General features: G+C 48.8%; 9 protein-coding genes across 9 annotated transcripts; 5 read left to right on the top strand and 4 right to left on the bottom strand.

The window, feature by feature from the left end:
* Positions 1-329: 329 nt before the first annotated feature.
* Positions 330-1912, top strand: BDW43DRAFT_318569 (SDR family NAD(P)-dependent oxidoreductase; the record flags this gene model as incomplete). Its single annotated transcript, XM_032048725.1, has 6 exons — positions 330-375; positions 749-789; positions 852-918; positions 961-1111; positions 1180-1448; positions 1585-1912. 6 exons carry the CDS (start codon positions 330-332, stop codon positions 1773-1775), a joined length of 765 nt encoding a protein of 254 aa, XP_031901694.1. The 3' UTR covers positions 1776-1912.
* A 284-nt stretch (positions 1913-2196) lies between these two features.
* BDW43DRAFT_271637 (putative integral membrane protein (Ptm1)) lies at positions 2197-4739 on the bottom strand. Its single transcript, XM_032041456.1, has 7 exons — positions 4398-4739; positions 4134-4331; positions 3758-4080; positions 3662-3702; positions 3540-3614; positions 2879-3489; positions 2197-2808 (listed from the first exon to the last, which is right to left on the bottom strand). Exons 1-7 carry the CDS (start codon positions 4470-4472, stop codon positions 2527-2529), a joined length of 1605 nt encoding a protein of 534 aa, XP_031901693.1. The 5' UTR covers positions 4473-4739; the 3' UTR covers positions 2197-2526.
* Positions 4740-4892: 153 nt separating this feature from the next.
* Positions 4893-6044, top strand: BDW43DRAFT_309693 (uncharacterized protein; the record flags this gene model as incomplete). Its single annotated transcript, XM_032046753.1, has 2 exons — positions 4893-4978; positions 5051-6044. 2 exons carry the CDS (start codon positions 4893-4895, stop codon positions 6042-6044), a joined length of 1080 nt encoding a protein of 359 aa, XP_031901692.1.
* A 70-nt stretch (positions 6045-6114) lies between these two features.
* BDW43DRAFT_45114 (DUF4112 domain-containing protein) lies at positions 6115-7312 on the bottom strand. Its single transcript, XM_032050079.1, has 3 exons — positions 7039-7312; positions 6735-6949; positions 6115-6678 (listed from the first exon to the last, which is right to left on the bottom strand). The coding sequence occupies exons 1-3, from the start codon at positions 7111-7113 to the stop codon at positions 6186-6188; spliced, it is 783 nt and encodes a 260-aa protein (XP_031901691.1). The 5' UTR covers positions 7114-7312; the 3' UTR covers positions 6115-6185.
* Positions 7313-7650: 338 nt separating this feature from the next.
* Positions 7651-10764, top strand: BDW43DRAFT_271630 (decapping enzyme complex catalytic subunit DCP2). The gene is made up of 2 exons (XM_032041455.1): positions 7651-7980; positions 8069-10764. The coding sequence occupies exons 1-2, from the start codon at positions 7950-7952 to the stop codon at positions 10597-10599; spliced, it is 2562 nt and encodes an 853-aa protein (XP_031901690.1). The 5' UTR covers positions 7651-7949; the 3' UTR covers positions 10600-10764.
* A 59-nt stretch (positions 10765-10823) lies between these two features.
* Positions 10824-12348, top strand: BDW43DRAFT_271629 (YgfZ/GcvT domain-containing protein). Its single transcript, XM_032041454.1, has one exon. It carries the CDS (start codon positions 10917-10919, stop codon positions 12264-12266), a length of 1350 nt encoding a protein of 449 aa, XP_031901689.1. The 5' UTR covers positions 10824-10916; the 3' UTR covers positions 12267-12348.
* Positions 12349-12396: 48 nt separating this feature from the next.
* BDW43DRAFT_318567 (putative cell cycle control protein (Cwf23)) lies at positions 12397-14043 on the bottom strand. The gene has a single exon (XM_032048724.1). It carries the CDS (start codon positions 13837-13839, stop codon positions 12526-12528), a length of 1314 nt encoding a protein of 437 aa, XP_031901688.1. The 5' UTR covers positions 13840-14043; the 3' UTR covers positions 12397-12525.
* A 463-nt stretch (positions 14044-14506) lies between these two features.
* On the top strand, positions 14507-16165 carry BDW43DRAFT_309688 (uncharacterized protein; the record flags this gene model as incomplete). Its single annotated transcript, XM_032046752.1, has 3 exons — positions 14507-14594; positions 14657-15040; positions 15099-16165. 3 exons carry the CDS (start codon positions 14507-14509, stop codon positions 16163-16165), a joined length of 1539 nt encoding a protein of 512 aa, XP_031901687.1.
* A 48-nt stretch (positions 16166-16213) lies between these two features.
* On the bottom strand, positions 16214-17801 carry BDW43DRAFT_271626 (amidohydrolase family protein). The gene is made up of 2 exons (XM_032041453.1): positions 16528-17801; positions 16214-16471 (listed from the first exon to the last, which is right to left on the bottom strand). The coding sequence occupies exons 1-2, from the start codon at positions 17513-17515 to the stop codon at positions 16311-16313; spliced, it is 1149 nt and encodes a 382-aa protein (XP_031901686.1). The 5' UTR covers positions 17516-17801; the 3' UTR covers positions 16214-16310.
* Positions 17802-17849: the final 48 nt, after the last annotated feature.

Raw genomic sequence — 17849 nt, 5'->3', positions numbered from 1 at the left:
ACGGCGTATATTCGCCTATTATCCCGTCCACGTTAATATCTAAGATTAATAATACATAAAGAATATAAGTTTACCTTCCTAAATGTCTTAGGGTTGCTATAAATGCGCATCCAACAACCTAACTTCAGTGTAAGTACATACGTACCCAATTATCCCTTGGGCCTTAGGATAGTTACCTAGTCAAGTCCCTTACACTATCGTCCAGAAACCTGTAGACAGAGATATAATAGTACTAATGTGCTTCGGTCTGACCTTATGGTTGGATATCATGATCTTGCGAAGGAATGTACGGATGTAGAGGGGGATAGGCAGAATAGTTCTCATGAGACATGACACCTATGGAACACCTAACCAGGGAGAGACCTCTGCTTTATAGTGAGTCAAGTATAGACTGCATTACCACTTGTAGGTAAAGTCTAGAGGGGATGGGGTGCAAGCGACAAACGGGCCAACCAATTAGCGCAAGCAGATGAAGGAGAGTTGGTTGGCCCCCATGTGCGAATCCAACGTACGACCGTTATTGTGTATAACCAGGATTTGATCTAGTCTTGTATGTACAAGAGATACAACCGGAGTGAACGTCTATAAAGGTAGGGGGGCAGTAGGTACTGCGAGGTAGACACCCCATTCCCCTGACCCTTTTTCTTTTTATCCTTCTACTCTTCATAAGTACTAGACTACAAAGCTCCCATTATCCGCTCATTTGCGTTTATTCTTTGAGCCATTTGCACACTCAGCATTATTCAAGTGGCCTTTACTCTGGATGGAGGCATTGCTCTTGTCACGGGGGTACGTACCGTGCATTAGAAACCTTCAGGCCGACAGCAGCCCTCTAAGATCATTTACAATAGGCTGTCTCAGTAATCTGGAAGGAGAGGGCCTTTGCCCTCGCCCAGGCCGGTGTAGAGGGCCTCATTGGTGCCGATATAAGCTATAGCGGCGCTGAATCCGTGGCTTAAGAGGACAAGAATTGGGCAAAGCATCCTTCCTTTCGCGCTACGGCTGTCCATGTAGACGTTTCCGACGAGACCACCGTGGACAACATTGGTGAAGTTGCAGCGAGAGACTATGGAAGGATAGATTACAGTGTACACTCAGCAGGGATGAGTCAGTAGAAACAGGAAAGCCTTGGGTTGTGGACTAGCCTTGGCAATGATTCTAGATCGCCAGCCTTTGAAGGGCGACAATTGAGCATCTCAAAATTCACGTATATGACCAGACGATGGCGATTAATGCTAAAGGTACGATGTTGGTCTTGCGGGCTGTCGAGGCCGCAATGGCTAACCAGAAGCCCCGCATGCACCAGAGCCCTCGTCACGGTACCTGGCGTAGTTGTGGTCGGGACTCTATTGTTGTGCTTCGTTCTATCAATGGCACGATGGTTGCGCCTGGGATGTTTTCTTATGTAGCGTCTAAGTATGCTGTAATTGGCATTGTCAAGACAGCTTGTGAGCAAGCCATTCGAGAGTACTCTTGAGATGTCATTACTGACCAAATTCTTAATGTATAGCTATTGATAACGTGAAAAACCACATCCGTGTCAATAATGTTGCCCCCGCTTATACTGAAACGGCAATGTGGAAGCGAGTTTGAAGCGAAAGCATCAATTAGAACCAGTGATTGAGAATCTTACTTCTCTGAAAAGAGCTGCGTTGCCTGAAGAGATTGCCGATCCTGTTGTCTTCTTGTGTAGCCCAGCTGCGAGCTATGCCAATGGGACCACTCTCATGATCGATAGTGGAATGTCTCCGTCCATGTTCCAAAACAGTCTGTGAAAGATGGACAAGGATTTCGCTAAAATGTATCGCGTATGATTAAACCATGCCCGTTGACTTGGAGTGCCTATCGGTACCTTCTGTATTGAGAGCAGTGTTCTGCTGCTTTATACATCTTGAATGTAGACTGAATTAATAAGATCTTGTGTTTGCCTATCGATCTTACCTGGATGGCCATTACAGCCCTGAGTAATATGGCGTTTGGTCATATGCTGATATCTCCCACTTTTGACAAAACCGCGTATGGAATGAGTCCCTATGATTGTCAATTCGTCTGGGCTGCGAAAGTAACATCCGCTTGTTAGTATTTTAACTGACTGAAAGCTATATAATGATATGCTATCGGACAGGCACTACTTTGAAGTTGAACCCCTTTTATAATCGCATGTACACATGTCTCATAGAATACACCAGAATAAACGACATCACAATTTCCAGTCACAATTTCCAGTCACAATTTCCATGATACCAAGCTATCGTGCAGCAAAGTCATCAGCGTCTTATACTTCTCCTTTCGTTATATTTAGTTGACGTCAAAAGAAAGATATAAGCTCGAACCAACGAGCCAAACGCCATCAAATGCCTGCGAAGGATCAATAAAACCCAATGCGTTGATTCGTTTAAATAGTTGACAATAAAGGTATCTCTCATCCTCAATGATATCAGTACAAGGTGACGCGTGTCCTGCAGTCACAAATCATCGTCGCCTACAGTTCGAAGGAAGGCCCTCAGCTTTTATGAATCAAATGTCCTAAACGTCCTTGCCCGTAAGTCGTTTCCTCTCACCCGATTCCCGGGACAAATCATCCTCGTCATCTGACCATTTGTCTCCATCCTCGCCGACGGCAAAGATAGTTTCTCCATCAAGAGATTCCCGTTGGTGCGGCGCGGCCGGGACGGGTTTGGGGGGCACAGGTGACAGGTCACGGCGTTGTTCATGGGCAGAGTTTCCTTGAATGCCATCAAGCGCATCTTCCTCATCCAGTCCACTGTTGAAAGACCGGATTTCAAACCCATCATCGTCTTGAGCAATCTGTGGCTCATGTTAACACCTATCATCAGGGTTTCCTTTTTGCTTTAATTCTGTCGGAATAATTGCTTACCTCGTCACTCATAGCAAACCGGCGGTTGTTTGCAGTAGGGCGCCACAAGTAGGCCACAAAGCCGATGTCAAACAGATACACCAGATTGAGCCAGCCGTCCAACACAAACCACCGGGTTTTCCAGTGCTCTGGGACAAAGCTTGCTTCGCTGCGGCCAGCAAACGCAATCGAGTTGATGAAAAAGAAACCAAATATAACGATGATGCTACCCAAGATACACCACCACAGCTTCTTGTACATCAGTGCTTTCACCTTCTGCTTCCTGTCGATCAAGTCTTTCATGGTTGCGTTCAATGAGTTCAGGGTCCACACGTAAAACGCTGTTAAGGTTCCAGCAAGTGGCAACACGATAAGAAGAACGAGCGGACCAGCGCTGTCTGGGGTTATAGACAGACTTGCAACCGAATAGATAACGGCAAAAACGAAGTGGGTGATTGCAAGGACACGGACATAGACCATGGTTCGACCAAGGGAAGGCTTGACCACGCCATATCCCATACACACAATAAGGAGGAGGAAAAATGAGAAAGCATTCCGGCCCGCGTTAAGAACGGCGACAATGACCATTAGCACCTTGGCGCCAATATTCAGGCCGTGTCGGTTTTGAAAGTCTGTGTGTTGTTAGATCCAACACCTCGACTGTACAGCACGTTTGACATACCGTAAAAGCCCCAGGTCATCAATTGTTCTACAATCAAGAAGACCAATATAGCGGTGATATAATTTTGTACAGGCACTGTCGTGGGTCAGCCATGGTCTAGGCGGGTAGATGAAGTCGCTTACAGATGTCGTGACGGTTTTGTACATATAAGAAAGCCCAGAACCTATGTCAAGTGAGCAAAATCTTCAAAAGATTGCAGAGGGCTGCCATAAACATACACCCCAATAAGCGCGTAGACTATAGTCAAGCCGCCGTAGAACGGGAGCTTGGCGATCTGCGCGGCTGGGAGTTCACCATACGCATTCCTAAACTCGACGACTGCTTTGTAGTCCCGCCCTGAGTATCCATATGTGCTAACACAATAAAATCCGGTCTTTTTCACTGGATAGTTTATCGCAGCGGGACTATTTAGATGTATCGCCTTGGAGATAATAGGGAACTGAGACTCGCTGGCGTTCGCGGCAAGGATAAAGGAACCTATGTCTTCCTCCTTGCACAGATCAGCTTTGACACTAGCTTCGTCGCAAATCGTTTCCTTCTCCTAAGATAATATTAGCTAACAGGTACCAGTAGGGGTGGCCAAGGAAAACATACATCGGCATCGTTCGACACAGCTCTTCCAATTAGAGCTTCGTCGTTCCACTCAAAGATCACCAAGCTGACGAGCGGGTCACTATCACCAGCGTCGCCATCACGAACGAATTTAGTCAATATGAAAGGGTCAACATCTCCACCCCAAGACTTGCGACTGTACATCCCCGAACATCGCTGCCTGTGAGCTTCATCCTGTGTCTAAAAAGAAACAGCCGACAATTAAAAACATGTAGTTCGAAATTAGGATCCTGATGTTGTACGCACCAATTCCACTTCATTTGCCAGTGTACGGCCTGCCAACAAGGCAGCTAAGCCTAAGGTCTGCAGCCAGCCTTTCATCCTGGGCGCTGAAAAGGAGCTGACCAGGTAGTAGTACTAAGCGCGCTCCGGAGATGCCGAAAGCAAATGGGTGATTTACAACCACGGAATCATGAGAGGAAAGGGCAAGGAAGCTATTATGGGCGGGAAAGAAAGAGAGAGCGAGAGGGAGATCCTAGATAATAAATAACAAGCCGGCACTTTGTTCGCAAAACCCGGGTTAAGGCGGTAGGGATTCGTGGCTACCTTGGCTTTCAAGATGGAGAAGCCGCGTGTTGACGTCCCGCCGATGGGAGTATTATCTAAGCCCATGCTTTTTACCGCCGAGCGATTAAATTTAGTAAATTTAATTTCTGCCTCTTTTTTTCTTTTTTTTACTTTTTTATTTTTTCGCCTTCGTATACTATCAGAACGCAACATTCGCACCCAAGCAAATTGAAGATGCCCGGGAAAGAACTACTAGATCCTTGTGTAGATTGCCGCGATGCAGAAGCCAGTTTGACATTGAGGCGGCGGCGTCTCTGCAAGTATGTTCCTGCTATCCTTGGATTTTACTGTACAAGTGGGGTTGCTGTGAATACTAACCCTTCTGCGTGTAGGGACTGTTATATTAGATTCGTGTCGTACAAGGTCTTCAAGCGCATGGAGAAGTTTCGCTTGAATAGAGGCTTATCGAAAGTCACCCCGTGCAAGCTGCTCTTTCCCTTTTCCTACGGTCTCTCCTCGTCGGTATTGTTGCACATATTGCATGATCAACTTGAAACTCAGCGCGCGAAAACACATGGTACTCCGGGCTTTAGCTTACATGTACTCGTCATCGAGCCGTCAACTATCTCGCCCTCAAACCCTCCGGACGACGAGGCTTTCGGGTTGGCTCAAAAATCTTTTCCTTTGTGCTCCTTTACCCGGGTTCCCTTTCACAGTATCTTCGATCTCGTACCTGATTTCAAGGAGACGATGTCTCAGTTTGCTGGCAACGGATTTGTGGATGACATCACCTTGTCGAATGCAGAGCGTCTCGATGCATTTCGCTCGTGTATCGCAACATCCACTTCGAAGGCTGATGTTGATTATACCTTGATGAACCGACTCATTGTGGCCTTTGCAAAGAAAATGGATTGTCAGACAGTCATATGGGGAGACTCGGATAGTAGACTTGCTGCGAAAACTCTTGCTAATGTTGCAAAAGGGCGCGGCTCTTCAGTAATCTGGCAGGTCTCCGATGGAATGTCACCGTTTGGTCTGGAGTTCAACTTCCCCTTGCGGGACATATTCACGGCAGAGCTAAGGGATTATGCTCGTTTCTTTCCAGAGCTCACCAGCCTCATCGTACCAGATGAACCCCTTTCCGAAAATACTCTAACCAAAAATCTATCTATCGACGACCTAATGATGCGGTACGTCTTGACGCAGGGCGAGAAATATCCCGGTGTCATGTTGAATGTGACGAGGACTGCGAACAAACTCGACGTTTCCCAAATGCCATCCGATGTGTCGCACTGTGCTTTTTGCGGTGCTCCTTTGATGAATGAGGCTGGAGCATCTCAATTTTGCTACGCATGCACTCGGTCACGACCGAGTACGACCTCGTAATTGGATATTGCAACGCTTCAATTCAGTATTAGAGCACAAAGAAGAGTCATAAAAATCACCCGAGGTATCTGTTGACCACCAACGCCTTAATAAAAATTCGCAAAACAAAAGCCGGCCCATATATTTTCACAGTATCGTTTATCATCTACGGGTCTGGGAGTTGCCGACAATTCCAGCTTCGACATCGTCATGTCTCTGATGGGAAGACCCGCCGAACCATCTGGTGTGCTTCCGGTTGTCTGAATGAACCACTGGATCATTCCTGGTTTGGTTGGTGTTGCTGCGATGCTTGTGGCTTTCACGCCTAGACGGGCCATTAACCAATGTCTGATCATACTTGTCAAATTCATCTGGTAGACTTGGATCTGGATCAGTCTCTTGGCGTCGCCGTTGCTTCGAAAGCGCCTTGGCTCCTTTTTCCCTCAAATGCTTTTCCAGTATAACGGCATTTCTTGTGTTACATTTGTACATGGCGTCTGCAATATCCCCCACGAAGGGCACAAGGCCAATGGCGAAATCAATGATCACGTTGATCAGCATCATCATTCTGAGGCGTGTCGGGAGCCCGCCGTCAATTTTATCACAGGTGTTGACCACCATCATCGCAAGTGCCATATCGGCAGTGTCACCGGCACTGAGATATCACGGAAGTTAGCGCTGTTGGATGACACAGGATGGTAAATTACTTACAATGGAACCAGGCCGATCACACTGCCCCAACCAAACCGGACGCCACACAGGCTAAACAGACACAAGTCTAGTCGGTATGCCCTACGCTTCACTTGCGTAAGGACTTTGCGATCATTTTCGGACAGGCCCGGAGGAATCGCCTTGCGTCGCTTTTGAGTCTTTTTGCCGAATGCGCGGTGCAACCGTGAGGCTGGAACTTCTTCAAAATACGGATCCTACGTCCGATATACTTGTTTAGCCAATAGACAGACTGGTAGAATGAGAGAAATATGTTAAAAACCCAGAGATACAGTGGATCACTCACCTCTTGCCCGAAATGGTTTCTCGCCGATTCTGCTAGAATCCTCTTGCCGACCAGAGACACGAGCGGACCTGACATAGCTTTGCGATCAAGTTTGAGAAGAAATAACGAGAAAATTAAAATAATTTAGATACAAAAACAAACAGGCTTCCGATAGTATTGTAGGGTTGCGACAGAAGACCTCGCGTGAAATGGTGTATTTCCGGCCAGGACGATAAGTATAGTAAGTCCTCGGCAAGGGTCTTATATTGCGATCACAAGGGAGAGTTATAGAGAAATGATCGGAGAAAACTCAAGCGTAGGAATATTTTCAGCCAGGGAGGCTTGAAGCGACCATTTAAGCTCCAGCGAAGACACAGATGTTGTTGAGCCTTTTTATCATTATCTGTTTCTCCCATGGGCCATGGGCCGTGTGAGGACGTCATCCCGCAGTTTTCCAAGTTCCACCAAGTCTAGTCCATTACATTGTGTAATTCATGATTTCCGACAATCAGACCACCAGCCACACCGCCACATCTGTGGCGACCGGACGTGCCACAGTGGGCTGCCATTGGGCAACAGCGCCACATGCACATAGATGGAAATTCGGGCAAGCTCTCAGGTGCTCTTCCTCGTACTCTTCGGTTGTTGAGTACAACTCAATATTTATTTCAACCACCTTTCTTATTCCCTGGTTTTCCCCTCATTTGACTAGTCGATTGACAAACCATTGGTTTGTATTCATTGCCTCCGTATCTCCTCTGCAGCCACCGTACGCTTCAGGGTTGGCGCTTTGCCAAGCACCCTTGGAAGCTGCATCATCGCTGTGCTGTCCCCTCCAAGCCGACCTCTCTCTCCGCGCGTCCCAGGCTCCAGGGACCTTTTCGTCTCTCCCCAACTAGGCTGTGTTGAAATGCTAAGGCACATCGCACAATATGACAGAAAAAAAGATGCAGCTAGAAGATTGTAAGCCTTTCGACCGAGTTATTCCCTATCTTGAATGGCTTCCTCCCCCATTACTCACGGCGATGCTGACGCAGCTGATCTCTAACAGGGCTGGATGACCTGTGTGTCCGCTTTATTATAAACTTGCCTCGTGAAGAACTTGAATCTGTTGAACGAATATGTTTCCAGGTTGAGGAGGCACAATGGTTCTACGAAGATTTCATCCGGCCGCTGGATCCGGCGCTTCCTTCGCTCTCCCTGAAAGCATTTGCCCTGCGCATCTTCCAGCACTGTCCGCTCATGTCACAATGGTCACATTACCACCACATTACAGCATTTTCCGAGTTTCTGGCATACAAGACACGTGTTCCCGTGCGCGGGGCCATAATGCTCAACCAAGACATGGACGAGGTAGTTTTGGTCAAAGGCTGGAAGAAGGGCGCGAATTGGAGTTTTCCACGAGGCAAAATTAACAAAGATGAGAAGGACCTCGACTGCGCTATCCGTGAGGTTTATGAGGAGACTGGCTATGATATTCACGAAGCTGGACTCGTCAAGGACGAAAAGGATGTCAAGTTTATTGAAATCACCATGAGAGAACAACACATGCGGCTATATGTTTTTCGTGGGGTACCCCGCGATGCTCACTTTGAGCCTCGCACCAGAAAAGAAATTAGCAAGATTGAATGGTACAACCTATCGGAGCTGCCAACATTGAAGAAGAGTAAACAACAGGACCAGGGCTTTGCGGTCGCAAACGCGAATAAATTTTACATGGTTGCACCATTCATGCATCCGCTCAAGAAATGGATCGCCCAGCAAAAGAGGCTGGATGCGAAGATGCAAACAGGTGCCACCCATGTTCTACAGAACGAGGGGGAGATGTCGATGGATGAAGGCCTTCCGGCGCCCAGCCAGCCTCTAGGGTTGGCCACTTCTAGCGAACTACCCGAGGTCGCATCTTCTCAAGATGCCTCTGCTCACCTTAAGCGTCTCTTGAATATCAGCGGTGCTATACCTACGCAAAGCCCAGGTCCATCTGCCGAGGCATTACCAGTTTCCAGTACTAACGCCTCCAAATCTAACGCTCTCTTGGAGCTCTTGAGAAGTGGATTATCTCGCGAAGCTGGTCCACAGATTGCGAGCAATGAGCAAACATCCCCACCGCACGCTTTTACTGGAGCAGTGCCTCGTCAGCATCCACCGTATCCCGCTTCAACTTTGTTTCCAGGCTTTCCTCTGCAAGGTCAAGGCCCACGGGCCGGTTACCACCCACAGTTTTCGCCACGGCAGCAGCCTATCGCAGTACCTCATATGCCACCTCTAAACAACCATGCCGTAGACCGTCGTACCCCCCAGCAGACATTGGCGCAAGAATCCCCAAATATGAATCAACGTGGTCCTTCAGCTGGGTATCGTGGTATCGATGCTTACCCTCGGCACGTCTCTGCGCAGCCCTACAATGACGGACGGTTGCCTTCAGGCTTGCATACTGCACCACCAAACCAAGCACATACGGCTCCTTACCAGCGAACAGGAGATCCATTCTCCCAGCCGGCTCAGCCTTCCCAAATCCAAGGAGCGAGTATACCGCCTGCCAGTAAGCTACCGCCTCCGAGACTCACAAGCCATTCATTGGCGCTGTTAAGCGTTTTCAAAGATGAATCCGCAAAAACGCCCAAGACCACCCACGCATCCTTGGCACCACAGCCTGAACAGGTCCCCATGAATGGGCGTAAATCATCACAGCATCAGGATCAATTGTTAAGCCTCCTAAGAGGGTCTCCGGTTGCTTCTGGCTCAGCGCCAGCCGAATTGGCGGGCCACGCAAACTCCCCGACTAGAAAGGAGATTTTACAGCGGCCCCGTGATGTAAATCATACTCAACAGGCACTTACTTACGCAAATGCGGCTCCGAAGGGCAGTTCATTGAACCAAAACGTAGTGTCTGGGCCTGTGAATCTACCACAGTCTGAGGCACCTACAAGGCCACCTGGTAAGAGGAACCAGAACATGCAAAATCGAAAGGCCAACAGAGATAGACGGCCCCAGGGTCTCTCGTCACCTATCACAATCTTGGCCAGGCCTCAATCCGCTAAGAGAGAGCAGTCGCCTAATCCAGCGGTGGCATCATCTTCGCGGACATCCTCCCGAAGTCGCGCGGAGAGCAAGGTGAAGAGCTCCGAACCCTCGAAGCCTTTCCAGCCCCAAATCCTCCGCCGTTCTCAAAATTTAGACCATATCCTTCCCGTGCGGGCCAAAGATTCCCATGACTCATCCCAGCAAGATGATTCTCCGGTCCCGAGCACGGGACAAGATGCAAGCAATCCTGATCGTCGACCAAGTCAAACTGCTGCTCAGAAAGAAGCACTTCTCTCCCTTTTCAACAAACAGCCAGTATCGCCTAGGCATCCGCCTACAGGAGAGCTCAACATCCGCACATCGGGACCGAAGCCAGCAACCACATCATCTGTGGTCAGTCCACTCTCACCTCTTAATCTTCCCACCGGAACTGGACCAAGTAGAGGGTCTCCCGTAGTGGAAGACAATGGAAGCTTGCCTGCGAATAACGTGGCTTTACCGGATAACAAGGCTTTCTTGCTTGGATTCTTGCAAGGGGTTGCCAAGGGAAACAAGTGAATGAGCTGGCTGTTTATAAGGGCATTATGCTTATATGATTGAGTGTAGCTCTGGGTTTGAGCAGATATTATGGCGCGTTGGACGGTACAATATAATGGACTGCGTATATTCTTAGTTCCTTCTTGGGATTGTTCTTGTTTAAATTCTTAGTATAGGGAACTATAGACAAGAAGAGTATTAAGCAGTCGAACTAAGTGGAGTTTTTGATAATTTTCTGCTGCCTGTCACCGCCCGCTGGCTGATTGATATCATCATCCACGGAGCTTTCTTTGATTTGTAAACTTTCTCCAGACGCTTCCTTACAGCAGTTAGTGGATATGATGCGCCCTAGCACATTTTCACGCACGATATGTGCTAGCTGCTCGAATCATAGCCGGCTTTTCTCAACAACCGTCCGTTTAGGGTCACAGCAGAAGAACGATGCCACTCCGGCTTCCCCGCCGGAGGCCGGTTATGCTCGCCTTACGAACCGAGGTCTGATCTCCATCACCGGAGTAGATAGTACTACGTTTCTTCAGGGCCTTATTACCCAGAATATGCTAATATCGAATGATCCGAATCGCGCAACTCGTCGAACCGGATCCTATACCGCCTTCCTTAACTCTCAAGGTCGAATTCTGAACGATGCTTTTCTCTATCCTCTCCCGCAAGCAGAGCTTGCGTCGCCCGACGAACCCGCATGGCTTATTGAGGTGGATAAGAATGAAGTGACCAGTCTCATGAAGCATCTTAAGAAACACAAGCTTCGCGCGAAGCTTAAACTACGTGCCCTCGAAGATGGAGAACGTACGGTGTGGGCGTCATGGAAAGACCACGAACAGCCCCGCTGGGCCGCATACAATCTGGAATCCCCAACCTCCTCTCCTTTCTCCCTATCATCCCTGATCGCCGGGTGCATCGATACCAGGGCTCCTGGGTTCGGCTCCCGACTCATCACTCCGGGTGCGGAAGATCTTCGGGCCCATATTCCTGATGAAACTCAGATTGCGGGCTCGGAGGCGAGCCTTGGAGCTTATACCGTGCGTCGAATGTTGCACGGTATTGCCGAAGGGCAGTCTGAGATTATCCGTGAATCGGCTCTCCCATTGGAGTGCAACATGGATATGATGAAGGGGATTGACTTTCGCAAGGGCTGTTATGTTGGTCAAGAGCTTACGATTCGTACCCACCATACAGGTGTTGTGCGGAAGCGGATCCTTCCTGTGCAGTTGTATACCGGAGATCAGAGTGCTTTGGCATCCGGTAATGAGCCCGTGTATGATCCTACTGTGGAGTTGCCTTTACCACCGAGTGGGATGAATATCAGCAAGATCAGCACGCGTAGGTCGCGGAGTACAGGCAAATTCCTCGGTGGAGTTGGTAACATTGGCCTTGCATTGTGTCGGTTGGAGATGATGACCGATATCACTCTTACTGGCGAAGGCACCCAGTATAATCCGGAACAGGAGTTCAAAGTATCCTGGACTGCGGCGGAAGAAGGTCTGTCGGACCCTCGGGAGCCTGGGGAGGTCAAGCTGAGGGCATTTGTACCGTCCTGGACGAGAGACTTCATCCTAAACGGAGGCGTAAAAAATAACGCCCGTAGTCGCGAAGCCGAAGATGGCCATCGCGCACGAGAGCTCCTGGAGCAATTAGAGGAGGAAGAGTCGCTCCGACAGAAAGAGTAGCAGGCTCTTATATCATGTAGCATATGTGTAGTAACGACCATGTATTATAGAACGGCAATCTGAACAAACATTGATCCATAAATTAAGGGTATCTCTTGTAGAAACAGGTCTATTTATACAAATCTCCCACAACAACGCCAGTAAATTTGTCCCACTGAAACTTGACCGTAGGATGGACGAAGAACTTGTGATCTCCGTGTCCAGCATGTGCGGATGTAGGAGGGCAAAAGGGAATCAACGTAAAAGAAGAGCAGCAAAGTTAAGCATTGGCTTCAGCAGCCGCGGCCTCCGCCGCATCTGCAGCTTCATCTTCTCTCCGAAGCTGTTCCTCAAGAGCCTTGCGCTCCTTTTCTCGCTGTGCGGTCTTCAGCCGCATTAATGTCACTTCTTCCAGACTGGGGGTGCTAGTGTCATTAGCCGATGAGTTAGGTGTAGACTTAGCCGAGCCAGCTGCGGCCGCAGCAGAAGCAAATGAGCCAAAAGAAGGTGCTTTCCCAGATTTCTTCTCGGTCCTATTATATCCCGCCGACTTGATCCCGGGGAAGTTGAATGTGGGCTTGGGAGGGGCAGCTGGCTTCGTTGATTCTGGTGCTGCACCGGTCCCTGCACTGGGAGAAGCAGGACGATTGTCAGGCCCCGTCCCTAGATCAGGCTGCTTACCAGATGCCCAGCATACCGAGTCAATGTAGCTCCACTCGTTATCCGGTTGTCCAGCAGCCTGGAGTATCTTTTTCTCACTGTCTAGAACGGCAGCATGTGCGCCCACAATAGAAGTAAAGACCACGACGCCCGTTGCGACAGTCTTTTTCTCGCGCTTCTCCCCGATACGCTGTCGCTTATCCTTAAGCACAACAACACTCTCAATCTTGCCAAATGGGGCAAACAAAGCCGTTAAACGATCCTTATCCAACGGCAACCCCCAACCTTCACGAACCCAGCGCACCTTAACAGCCCGCTCAAGTTCCGGCACATTCGCCCCCCCTTCCTGTGACCGATCAACCCGCTGACTACTCCTATCAGCAGCCTTCCGCGCCTCCTCCTCCTCCCGCTGCACAAGCTTCTCCTCCTCCTCCGCCTCCCTTTTCAACCGCTCCTCCGCCTCCCGCCGCCGCCGCCTCCCATCCTCTGCAATCCGCTCAATCTCCTTCTGTAACTTTTCCTCCGCATCATCATCACCCGTCCCACTCGCCCACATCCGCTTCACCCCACGCGACGCACCCCCCATCGCCGCAGCACCAGCGCGCTCCCTAGCCTCCAAATCCTCCCTCATCTTCCTCTTCGCCGAATCCATCATCTCCCGCTCGCGCTGCTTCCGTTGCCGCGCCTCCCGTGCATTATCGTACAACTGCCGTACGGACGGATCAGAGAGGACATCATAGGCAATCTGTAATGTATGGAATTTGTCGATGTCAGCGGGCGTCGGGTTCGCGATTTTATCCGGATGGTATTTGAGTGCGGTCTTTCTGTATGCGCGGCGAATCTCGGACTCGGAGGCTGCTGGCGTGATGTCTAGTAGGGCGTAGAAGTCTTGACTAGAGGCAGCGTGCGCCTTGAGGTCGTCGTTTGTGGCCATCTTGTGGGGGGTTGTAGGTTAGGCGTCGCTGCTTGCAATGTGTAGGTGGAAGCTAGGTAGCGATCCGAGAATTGATGGTAGGGAGGAAATTGTATGGCTTGCGCTTTGTACGCAAGTGTACTTGGGGACCCTAGTGCGTTGGCGGGTTCGAGTTTAGGTGAGAGGTTGAAATTGAATGGTGTGAAGTAGTAGCTTGGGGGAAATGTTGGTATTTATTGGCGGAGGGCGGTGGCGGGACTCGGAATGAATTTATATCAAAATGAACTAAATTTACCGAACTACAAGCTTGAGAGGTCTGTGAAATTTGAGAATATTTATAATATTTATCGCCTCTCTTCGATGATCAGGGACCTTGAATTTTGTTTTATTTGGGTTCATTTCTTATGTCTGCGAGTTTGTTGTACACTGTTTATAAAGCTCGTAGCTATAATAGTTCCCAGTACTATATCTATCGATATGACAGTATCGCAAGTCTTTCATGTTCCCAGTATTTATTTTCTTTGGTATTTCCAGAGAATAAAACATATATCACTTTACATAGACCAATCTTCAATCAATCATACGTAAACTAAAAGCACGTGTCTGCTAACTCTTACCCCATCTATACTCCCAATACCAAAAGACCCATCCAACCATGCCCACGACATAACACCAAAAAAAAGCAGAGATGGACGCCGACACCACCCCCTTCCCAGCACAACTAGCCCTCGCACTAGCAATCGTCAAGCAAAAACCAGCGGACCTGGATATAAAAGGTATCCCCAAAATTCCATACCAGACCCCAGCCCCTACCCACTCGCTCACACCAATAACGCAGAGTATATTCTCCAAATCCGCCAGAATATCAAAGCCACCAAAGACGCAGACAAAACATATACCCAAGACAAGGATAAATTCTTCGACAGTGTCTCCTTCTGGCAGCAAGCGTACGAAAAGTCTGAAGCCGAGCAGAGTAAACTATTAGATCGCATCTATGACCTCGAGAGGCGCAATGAAGCGCTTAATGCGAAGATACAGGCCCGGGATGCTACGTTTGGGGATGAATCAGTGTTAATTTCATCGAAACGGAAGGCAACTGTTGGGAAGAAGGCTGCAATGACACGGAAACGAGCGAAGACTCAGGTCGGCCATTTAGGTAATGGTAATGGTCATGCTTTGCGTGTAGGTGATGAGCTTGGGTCTGTTGACTATGTGGAGGAGTGTGAGTTTGTGATTGAGTTAATATGCTAGGTGCTGTGCTGACTGGTTTGGTGTTTTAGCTACTGGGTCGTTTATGAGGCAGTTTTATACGCTTCAGAAGGCGCTTCAGAAACGGGGTACTGGGTCGGCGGTTGTTCAGGCTGCGGTTAATTTATGCACGACAGCTGCGGATGAAATTTCGAAAGCAGGTTATGAGAATAGAATGGTTTCTAGTGTTGCGAAAAAGGGGGGCTCAGTAGGGGTCGAGAAACCCGGTATTGTTGAAGTGATTCGTGGTGTGGGAGGCGCTTTTAAACTTCTTTTACGGGCAATCAAAGCTCTCTCCGGAGCAGAAAATGGAACACGATACGTCAACCACGTCATATACCATGTAATTCATCTTTATGAGTCAACGATGAATTCTTTGGAGCAGCGATGCAAGGTTAAATCAGAGCAGGCACATTCAACACCGTCAGCCAAGAAGAAACAAGCGATGAGCCACCGGCAAGCCAAAGATGTTCAACCGTCAGATACTATTGTGAAAACCGATGATGAGGTTTCCGTGCAGATTACCCAGCTACTGAGCACGATGGCGTCTGCTCTTGACCCTGCAAGTTCAGAACATCAAAATCTTTTAGAAGGATTTCTATTCCTTTTGATAAGCCGGGTCGGGAAGTTGCTGTGTCTGTTCGTCTTTCAGGATCTTCAACTGCGTCCTGAACTTTGTACAGACTCTACGAAGCTCCCGCTTCCTAGAGGTTTGACGGAGGTCGACCTCAACGACAAGACATTTTATGCCGCAAATATTGAGGCCAAATACCTAGTTTGGCTATTGGAGAGAACACTGGCAGTAACAACCCGGCTTGTATCTTTGTCTCCCTCGGAATCTAGGGACAGTCGCAGAAGTGTGTCATTTGAGGCAAAGCTCAAGGAGAGACTGCAAAGCACCCTTCTCCAGGCGGTTTTTGGCAGAGAGTCGATTTGGGGACAATCATTCCATCAGCCCACACAGACAGGTGGAGATCTTGACGGTCTACAAACGTGTCCGCCAATTCCGGACCAATCGGTCCCGGATTGGTTCATGCAAGAAGTTTGGAGACTACTGGGTTGGGACATATTGGTGAACTGCAACCCTTCAAATCGTTGAAAGTAGTTTTATCACAGTATACTGTTGTCTTATCAGAAGAAGGTTCTGGTCACAGAGAAGGTTTATACTATTGTTCTTGATGGTTATAACTGTCTATAGATATGTTCATCTGTAAGTTTCCTCCAACCGTGCTCTGATCGGAAGATCACTTCAGATCTAAAATACGGGCTGCATTTCCGCCTAGGACGGCCGCAGCTGCATCGCCATCCTTATCAAACGTAGAGTGGATAGCCTTGTAGTTGGTCGTCACGCTAGGCCATTTCTCTTCTTTACCATCCAAAGGAGGGAAGAATGGGTGATCCGTTCCTAGTATTCAGTGAGCAAGTCATATCATTCTAACACCATCTCAAGAAATGCCATACCAAAAAGCAGACGATCTGTTCCAGATGCCGTCATTGCCGCCTGTAAACCGGCAGTGCCATATACCACAGCATCAAGATAGATATTGGTCTTCAACACGTCCCAAACGCTCCGTTGGGGGCCAGGTACATCACCACCGTTGGCAATGAACTTGCGCTCATGATGGATACAGCTCTCAATGCGCCCCGCAAGGAAGGGAAGCGTGCCTCCAGAATGAGCTAACAAAATTCTCAATCGCGGAAACCGATCAAAAACACCAGCCAAAAGCATCCGCGTCACCGCAATTGTCGTTTCTAGGGGAAACCCTAACGCCAACGGAAGAACATGGCCGTAGCGATTCATCGCGTCTGAGCCACCGAAGGCTTCATCGGGTAGTCCGTAGTGTGGATGTAAAAAGAGAAGAGACTCGGTATCCTGCAGTGCCCCCCAGACAGGATCTAGCTGGTTATCATCCAGTCCTTTTCCTAGCCCGGAAGTACCCATAATGACACCTCGGAGATGCGGCAAAGTTTTAAGTCGCTTAATCTCATTCACGACAATATCCGCGCTGGGGGCACTTAGTGGAAGTGCACCGAAAGCAAATAGCGTTTCCTTCTCGTGAAGCGCAAGGGTTTTCTCCGGGTCTGCGGCTTGGTTCACGCGTGCACAGGTGCCTTCTAGGTCATCATTGACGCGCTCTGCCCATTTCTGCGCTTCTTCGGGCTCGAGAAAGTCTAACCAGGGGTTGGCGAGAGAGATCACGCTGCAGGTTATTCCATGGTGACGCATGAAGGCCAGCTTCATGTCGATATTCCAGTAGGATGAGTCAACTGGGCGACCGCGCTCATCGAGGGGAATTGAAGGGTCATCATCTGAAGATAGGATGATCAGACGGGGATCTGCATTGTTAGCCGGATCGTGGACGTAAGGGACGCTCTTGCGAGCGCGGAGCATCTCCATATACGCCGGAGGATAGACATGGGTATGGATATCAACAATGAGAGGCGACATTGTTACTCGATACTTCTGGAGACTATAGTTAAGTGATGCGTTTGGGAGGTGGGATATGAGGTTAGGGTTGTAGAGACATGGATTGAGGTTGCAATGAAGAAGAGGGGAAGCTGAGTTGAGAGGAGGAGATATGATGAGGTGGGGTTACAAGTGCTGGATTCAATGTATGTTCAAGTTTAGTGAACATCAACTCCGAGGTCAATGAATCGATGGAAGCCAAGTCGTTATCATGAGTTGAAGTCCGTTATCATGGTCTGATTGATGCCCTAGAATTAATTGATTATCGGTTATCTAGTTCCTCTGTCAGTCAAGATAAGATTAGATACATAGAAGA

The sequence above is a fragment of the Aspergillus alliaceus genome (genome assembly GCF_009176365.1).
Source record: "Aspergillus alliaceus strain CBS 536.65 unplaced genomic scaffold BDW43scaffold_14, whole genome shotgun sequence".
Lineage (NCBI taxonomy): Eukaryota > Fungi > Ascomycota > Eurotiomycetes > Eurotiales > Aspergillaceae > Aspergillus > Aspergillus alliaceus.
Note: the sequence above shows the minus strand (reverse complement) of the source record. Positions and strands in the feature narration are given on the sequence as shown.